A 9,264-nucleotide genomic window follows, 5' to 3' on the forward strand; every position below is an offset into this window, starting at 1 on the left:
TTATTCAAAAATAAAAGCACCATCGCTTTCTCAAAATCATATAAAATGGTATCATAACATTGATAGAGACAATCTCGTTGCATTGCACGAGTACCATTCTAGTATATAAAAATACATATTCCTCTCTCTATTTCCTAATCATGAACCATATTCTCAAAACAATAACTAAATTGTTGCTCCCTCTCTTTCATAATTAATGTTCGGAATAAAATAATACATACATTTATGATTGTGTAATTATTATACTTTTTAATGAACTAAATGACATGGAAAAATTCTTCATTTCATAACTAAGCGTAAAACAGAATATACACACTTATTTTTTGTAGTAGATATTTATTTTGGGACAAAATAAAATAGAAATATAGACACTTATTTTATAACAGAATAAGTATTATAATCTAATTTCGACTTTTTTAACAAAATATTAAATAGATTCTAATTTGAAATCTATGTGAATCTGGCAATTAAATATGGCTTTCATCTATATAAAGTGAATAACTAAGAAGAAAAAATTATAACATATATTGCAAAACATGAGTATTACAAATACACATTGTTCTCTTCTTATTGTTTTCGTTAACCTGTTGGTCTTAACATGGGGTGCAAATGCCTTTCAGAAGACTAGGGATTATCAAAGAAGCAACGTACTGGAGAAGTATGAAGTTCACATCGTAGATGGAGATGTCGATAACTTGGATGTTCATTGCAAGTCTAAAGACGATGATATAGGTGATAAGCAGTTGATACCAAATCAATCTTTTCAGTGGCAATTCCGCCAGAACATCTTTTCAACCACACTTTTCTCTTGTACTTTTCAGTGGATGGAACCCGATAGTCAAGATATAAAGAGTAAAAGTTTTCCTGTTTTTGACATCGGGGTATCACATATATGTGGGAACCAAGATATTGTGAATCCTTGTTATTGGTTAGTAAGAGCAGATGGGTTTTATATTTCTAAGACAAATTATCCTTTTCCATTCGGTTGGCAATTTATGTATTCGTGGTGAGATTATTATGCAGTATATGAACATAATTTAATAAAAATTATATATTTTAGGCCTTTCAACTCTGTTTGTCCTTTTTTATTTATATCATGTTTAAGTTTTGACAATAGAATCAATCTCTGATATAATTATAATTTCTTAGCCGATATAATTAGGGGTGTTCATCGGTTGAAATCCATTAGATTTAAGTGGATCGGATCAGTATTACTAGGTTATCCATTGAATCAGATTGAATTTATTAAATATTTTGAAACAATTTTCAATCAATTAATCAATTGTTTCAGTCAATATTTTGGATCTGATGACTTTCAACATACCCTTAGATGTAGTTCAGTATAGTTTTCTTCTCATAGCTTAAAATAATACAACTTTGTTTTCGAAGCTTGAAATAGTAATACATATAAGTCTATAAATGTCCTATAGACACCCACTCTAATGAGAAAAGGACAGATTTTTTACCTATCAATAAAATATATATATATATATATATATATATATATATATATATATATATATATATATACAAATGTTAACCAAAGTTTTTGTGTTAACTTTGTTAACCGATCTTGGCCATTCAATCTTTCAATAAACGGTTGTGATTAATCATGATAAAAACTTATTTTTTTAAATTTAAAATTGCATAAAGATAAGTGAACAATGTTGAAAAAGGTATTTAGGTAAAAAAAAATGTATGTAACTCCCATATCATTAATTAATTGGGAATTACAAAATCAAAAATTATATGATTTTTTTTTGTTAATGTAAGAACCATATGAACACAACTATATATATATATAAATCATTGTGTCAAATACGAACAAAAATTTGACATATATTTAAACTTGGACTGCATAGCATTTATGAACACAATATGAACATAATAAGAATAACTGTTATACGAAAGAAAATAAATAAAAAAACAGGCATGAATACGATATGAACAGCTTGTGAACAATAGTTCATTAATTATAAACACATTCAAGAGTGATACTTTGTCAATTGGAGTTTTATACATGCATTGCATCCACACCGTTTAAGGTTCACCCCTTGTTCATATATGTTTCTGATCTTATATAGTTGTTCACCCATTGTTCATATCGTTTCACCTCTTGTTCATATCGTATAAAATATATGAACACATAACCCCAACGTTATGAACACCGGGTGCAAACACTTACACAAATATAAAGATTTGGTATCAAACTTAAAAATAACATTTCTGTTCATATGATAGAAGTAACATGAACACAATGGTTCATGATTCATAAAAGTTGGTAATATGGCAATATGAAAATAGGTCGTGCATGTACTTTCATTTGAACATGTGAATTAGGTACGTATTTTATAATTAAAGAAAAAAGCTATCAATACAAGATGAGTTATAAAAAACACAACACATCGTAATGAGCATAATTTCGATTAAAACGAATCTAAAAAAAATAAAAATCTATTACCAAGACCTTCAATTCCCGACCTCGAACTCCGATTGTCATTATAAACCATTTTAATCTTATAATTGTTGTCGATTTATTTTCCATTGCGTTTATCCATATTAGCTTGATCGATACCGAAAATTTTTACTGTCGTGTTTTCTATGCGAATTAAAAACTGATAAAACAATAAACATGGAAAGATCAAGATTAAAAAAATAAAAATATTAATATTATAAATGCATACTTTTTGGGATTTGATGATTTGTAACTCCCTATTAATTGTTTGGGAGTTACATATCAAATAAATTTACTGAAATACCTTTGTAATTAAAATATGAACATGACATAAACCTACAAGAAGAATGAAATTTGATTGGTTGCCATAGTTTTCAAAGTTAACACAAAGTTGTTGGTTAACACTTGATCTTCCCCCTATATATATATATATATATATATATATATATATATATATATATATATATATATAAGGAAAATCCATGAATTAATGAGGTGTCACTTCCTAATACTTAGAATCTCTCCGAGGTTTTTTAGATGTTGAATATGTTGATTTTTTAGATGTTGAATATGTAAAAAACGATTTTTTCGCCCTTGTATGAAAAATGTGTAGTTCATTATTAACCAAGGTTTTTTTTGGTAATTTTGTATACCCAAGTTTAATCTCCAACTCTTGATTTGCTCTTCGATTTACTTTCTTTTATTTCTAATGAAATTTGTTTTTCAAAGTTTCAATAATAAACAAAATGAAATCCAAGAAATTCCTTTGGTGAGAGTTGAAGAAGACTTGAAAGATTTTTAAAGATATGCAGAGTGATTAAAAATTACGTTAAATTTTGACTACTTCAAGATTTTTTTCAATTGATAGAAATCCTTTGATGATAGATGAATAAATGAGAGTTGAAGAAAACTTAAAAGATTTTAAAAATGTATGTAAAAGTTATATTACTTAGAAGATGTGATTTGTTATTACATATTTCATTTTTTTCAGTATTTGTTGGATTTGTTGTTATCATAGGATATGATTGTGTTTATGATTGTGTTTATGATTTGATATTTTGTGATTATAAGATACGATAAAAAAAAAATCGAATTTAAACTCCGTTGAATATAACTATTTATACATGATTGATAATTACGTTAAATTTTGACTATTTCAAGATTTTTTTATTGGCGTTAATATTTTAATTCAATAAAATATTTTATTTTTTATTGATAATATATAAAGCAAAGTTAAACCCCAAAGTTTAATGAAACACTATATTTCATATTTTTAGTTTTTCCATAGTTTTGATGTATTTTTTAAATGATTTTATCACATGTAAAACTTTTTTTACTTTTCTATCTAATTTAAATTAAAATATGACGATCAATATATCATGAATATATTATCAAATTCAAATTTTCATCTTTTATATCTATCATTTTCTTTCATACATTTCTTTGTTAGAAAATCAATATGTCTCATTAATTGATTAAAGTTTCATATATATATATATATATATATATATATATATATAGAGGTTGTTTATTATACAACCCTTGACATTTGTGCAACCAATACAACTCAATTTCAACCGTCCATTTAATTTGATTAATATGTGATTTCATAGAAATTTTGATTGTTTCTTAATATAAAGTATTGATCATAATTAATGAATCATATTCATTTTTCATAAATATTCAAATCATAATAAATGAACTCTCATCATTTCCATAAATATCTCAATTAATTGGGTTTCAAGGGTTGTACAAATACACAAAGTTGTAAAAAAAATATACCCTATATATATATATATATAGTTGCTTAGGTGGCATAATGAGAATCCTCAATTCCCGATTTTCTATTTTCTCATGATTTTGATTTTTTTTAAATAAGGGGAGGCTAATGGCACCCCTACTCTTTGCTATTGTCACCCCTAACCCCTTGTGTAATCATTCTCTTTTTGTTTCCTTTTTGTGTTTTTGTCTTTTTCTTATCTTTTTTTATACTAATTTCATTTTACTTAATTTATTTAATTATAAATATATTATTATTATTATAAATATTATTTATTACCTTGTAAAATTTTTATTATTACTAAAAAATATTATTTTTTATCATAATTTTTATAAAAAATATTATATGTTTTATTTTCTTTTTTAAATATTTTTCTTAAAAGACGTTACTTTTTTCTAATAATTATTTTAAAGAAAAAACACCGATTATTGTTTAGAAAAGGGGTAAAACAAAATACTTTTGATTTTTTTAATTTAGATTAATATTTTTTCGAAATTGATTACTTCACATGGGAAATATGAGTTTTTAAAAATCTTTCAAACTTTTAATTCTTATTACTTACGAAAATGATAAAATAAAATTATAATAGAAAAAAATTATAAGGAAATTACTTAAAATGACTATCTTATATATGGTACATTAACAAAATGACTATTTTCAAACATTTCTTAGAAAATAACCATAAAAATCTCCCCTTTAGGGCGATTTACTTTACTGAGGGCAATTTTGTATTTTTTTTTGAGATACGAATGGGTCCCACATATATACAATTTGAGGGACAAAAATCTGATTTTTTAACATGTTCATCATAATTGCCCCCACACTATTGAAAATCGCCTCCGGGAGCAATTACGACCCTTATTTTGTCCTGTAATGGAAATATATTATGACACAACTTTTTGGTTGATTTGACAACTCAATGACGACGTGACTAGACATGAGGGCAACTTTCATTAGCATTTTGTCTTTTTTAAGAATATAACTCTTGTAGTATTCTATATAAAAATATAATAATCCAAACACTTCTATTCGTACAACTCTTAATCTTAACCACAATCTATAATCACAACCCTTAATACAAATATAAAATCACATATATAATATTTAACAGTTGTATCTTTTGAATAAGCCAACCCATTTACTTGGGGAAAGAAAAATCCAATATAAGATGTTAAAATAGTTATTACTATGAAATTTTTGAATTGGATTTAAATCCATAAATCAATAATAACTTCTCCAAAATAAAATATTAAAAGTTAAAATCTTTAAAAATTACATTTAAATCCAATAACTACTATGTTTTAGTAATTCTAACATTAATTATCTTATTACATTATTTTATATATTTAATAAAATATTAATTATAGTTTATATATATAAATGTTTTTTTATTACTGATATTGTTATTTTAATTCATGAAAATCTAATGGAAGGTACCTATAAGTATAATAATCACATGTGCATATTCAAAGAACATGGTAGAAGGTTTTGCAATATAGAAACATGATGTCTGCATGTAAAGTTTGTAAACATATAATGTGATTGGAAATGGTAGTGCTTGTAGATAGATCGATGTATTGGAATGTGGTAATAATAGAAGCAAGCATAACAAGAGGAACAATCTTGCAGAGTTGCAATTGAAAACATTGTGTTTAACTAATCCCATTTAATCTCTCTGTGGAAGGTCCAATCGGACGGGTTAAGCGTCGTTTTTCCATCTGTATAGACTAAATCGTAGGGCGAGTCTTCTGAAAACTCCGTGGGCATGGATTTCCAGTGTAGGCTCGGCTTCCATTCTGCGTCTTTCAGCACTTTTAGTATCTCTTCAACAACTATCTTGCTACCCTCACCTGATAAATGCACCCCATCCCTGCCCCCCTCCCCCATAAAAAAACCAATTTAATTCATAATGAATAATACATGAAATAGTTGGTTCCCAAGCTTTCAAATTATTTTTTACAGACAAGAATACTTACGTAAAACATGCAGTCATCCAATCATCTCGTTTCTGAAATGCAGTCCAAAGATCAATAACTTTCACTCCCATCTCATTGCACAACTCTATGCAAGCTTCTGAATACATTCGACATAACTCATTTGTTCGAACAAGTTCACTAAAAATCGAGCTGTTTTACATGGTGGATCACTGGTTTTAGATGCATTTCTTGAATAGAAAACTAAAAGAATATAAAGAACACTACTGAAAGGTACCTTGTGTTTTCACGAACTCTAACCTCATCCACCGGTGGGGTACTGAGAAAAATTATACGAGTTGTGTCTGAAAGGCCCTGATTTTCACATATTTGTGTCGGTATTAAGTAATTATACAAGTAGAAATTAGACGATAGGGAACATGCTTTCTGTTTTTGACATATTAGTTTCCTAAGATTTATTCGAGTTCATGGATTAAGAACATCTAAAACTTATTGTTCATGGTGGTCTGTTAATCATGTAATCTGTGAAGAAAACATGCTATGGGGGAAAATGGTACCTGGAGATGAGTTGCAATTTTTCTCATGTTCTCGACATATTCAGGAAGAGGGACATGGGGACCAAGACCTGATGAGTGAGGCCCCATTGAATCGTTACCGCCAAAATAAACAATGACCAGCGAAGGCTGATTAGCAGAATCCTAAGACAACACCGTTGAACTCATAAGAGGCGTGTACAGAGTATAAAAGATTCATATGGCTGCAAAAGGTTTACCTTCGGAAAAACTTGATCAAGAACCTTGATAGCACGTCGGGAATTCCAGCCATAGTACCCTCGCAATACTATATCCGCCTGTAGTATAATATAAGTTGCACTCTAGATATAACCAATCACAAAGACCAAAGACAATGTTCAATGAGAAAAAAAGGGTTGGCAAGGGAAGTCTTTATACAAGTCCTTCCCCTTGCATTTTGCAAAGAGGTTGTTTCCATGACTCAAAACCCATGATCTTTTAATCACAACGAACCATAATATAAGAATGGTCATCACAAAAATCAATGAACCATGATCCATGAAGCTGATGCAATAAATAAAACCCAAAAACAGTACAAAAAAAATCAAGCAGCTTCAAAAGCCACACTATCTTAAGTTCCCCTTGTGGCCATGAAGTTCACCTGTGATGACTTCAGGCCGTTCATAGTTGTCCGAGGGATTAGTCGGTCTGCGTAAGCTGGTCTGGAAACCGACGGTTAAAAAAATAGCAATTGATTGTTCCCAAATTTATAACTAGAAACCAGATTGAAAGAACTCTTATCAGAGTGCTCCTTGTTCCTATCTCTCTCCTTTTATTTTCAGAGCATACCAAAATTAAAAATAAAAATTTGAAGAAAATGAGTGCTCTGGTGTGATAACAGAACATGTTTGGACAAAAGTTGATTACCGACAACCCCAACCAGTCCTACACAAACCCACCTCGAAGGACACTAATATGAGAATGGAACATATTTTTTTATTTGTGCTTTTGAAAAGGAAATGAAGGAAAGAAAAAAAAATTATGTTCTTGAACGAGAGAGAAAGGAAACGAAAGATGTCACTTTTACCAACTTACCTTTTAAAAATATATCATTCAGAACGAAAGATTGGGTAGTTTTGTAATATTAATATTTTTTTTTAAAGATTTAAATGTATATCCTTTCCTCCCATATTTTGGGAGCAAAGTTTTGGGAGGAAACTTATCAAATATTTTCTTCCTTTTCCTATCCTTTCTTTCTTTAAAAAGTTTTATGAACACGAGTTTCTTTTATTTTCCTCCTCTTTTCCTCCCTTTCCTTTCCATCGTAGAAGAAAAGGTTCCAAGAACACAGCATCCATCCTTGCCATTGCCATGTCTCCTACAGAATAAATTTCTTTTTGACGCTTTTCATGTTTAATTGGTAAGATAAATGACATAATAAGCGTTCACTTAGTAAGTATTTAGGGAACAGTTAAGTCGAAATTAACAACAGAATCAATTTAGCAAATAATAAATCTATTAATACCTAAATAGAGACGGCAGCACACATTGTAAGTCACAGCTACGACACGAGCTATATACATTTTCTGACAAAACTAGCTGGCGATCAGCAAAACTCTCAACCAAATGGATCAACACGATTCAATTATTTTAGCAAGCCGTACGAAAAATCAGGATGAGGCAACAAGGCGTTCTTCTTCTCTTAGCAAAAGTTCGACCAAAATTGACGATAGCAAGAGAAAAAGAAGGAAATACCTTACGAGCGTAGACGTCGGCGAGAGTGGCGCCCCAACCATCATTGCTGAAACTAAGCTGAACAATTGATGATCCAAACAATACGATCTGAGGCCTCTCTGGTCCGATCATCTCTGTGTAAAAAAGAAACCCTAAACCTAGAAGAGGGAAGCACGTAATCTGTTAGTTGGAGTTAGATAGGTATATATGGGAAGAGTAGTAGATGATGGGTGCAGGGGATGGAGGAGATGATGATTTCTCTTCAATTGGTCTTCTGGTCACATTTAGCAACTCCTAACCACCCTCTTTAATTCAAATGTTACCTTCCGTTTTTCCTTTTAATTCATTAAAAATAAAATACCTACTTTTTTTTAAATCCAAATTATAAGGAATGTTACAATTTTTATTTTTGTTTGTCCCAAAATAAATATTTATTTTAAAAAATAGATGATTAAATTCTTAAAGATATTTTTAATTAATCCTAAATTCAAAACTTTATAGATCGGCCGTCATGGTTGTCATTTTTGCATGATTGCCGTCTCTCTTTCTAACTTTGCTAACGGTCACTCCATTATTTTAGGGGTATTTGAGTTTTTTTACCCTCTCTCTTATTCTTTGTTATAATCACAAAAGATACTATATTTATATATTCTTTGTTATAATCACAAAAGATACTATATTTATATATTAAGATACAATTAGAAGCGTACTTGCATAATATAACGAGATACATCGTGATTTTACTATTTTATTTTATTCTTTATCTCAGTCGATGTTATAATATGCCTTTATGTGATTTTGAGAAAACGATAATGTTTTTATTTTTGAATAAAATATATGTTTGAAGAT

The 9,264-nt window shown here is 29.0% G+C and overlaps 1 protein-coding gene across 1 annotated transcript; it reads right to left on the bottom strand.

Annotated features, from left to right (window-relative positions):
* Positions 1 to 5,746: 5,746 nt before the first annotated feature.
* LOC112525234 (GDSL esterase/lipase CPRD49) lies at positions 5,747 to 8,695 on the bottom strand. The gene is made up of 6 exons (XM_025135271.1): positions 8,437 to 8,695; positions 6,942 to 7,019; positions 6,727 to 6,867; positions 6,447 to 6,523; positions 6,212 to 6,361; positions 5,747 to 6,105 (listed from the first exon to the last, which is right to left on the bottom strand). Exons 1-6 carry the CDS (start codon positions 8,545 to 8,547, stop codon positions 5,892 to 5,894), a joined length of 771 nt encoding a protein of 256 aa, XP_024991039.1. The 5' UTR covers positions 8,548 to 8,695; the 3' UTR covers positions 5,747 to 5,891.
* Between the last annotated feature and the right edge of the window lie 569 nt (positions 8,696 to 9,264).

The sequence above is a fragment of the Cynara cardunculus genome (genome assembly GCF_001531365.2).
Source record: "Cynara cardunculus var. scolymus isolate 2C chromosome LG 13, CcrdV1, whole genome shotgun sequence".
NCBI lineage: Eukaryota > Viridiplantae > Streptophyta > Magnoliopsida > Asterales > Asteraceae > Cynara > Cynara cardunculus.

Excerpts from the sequence above, each read along its gene's own strand:
- LOC112525234 (XM_025135271.1), bottom strand. The coding sequence starts at position 8,547 with ATGATCGGACCAGAGAGGCCTCAGATCGTATTGTTTGGATCATCAATT. Across the intron at positions 6,868-6,941 it reads TTGATCAAGTTTTTCCGAAG|GATTCTGCTAATCAGCCTTC; the intron begins GTAAACCTTTTG and ends GTGTTGTCTTAG. Across the intron at positions 6,362-6,446 it reads AGAGTTCGTGAAAACACAAG|CTCGATTTTTAGTGAACTTG; the intron begins GTACCTTTCAGT and ends CATGTAAAACAG.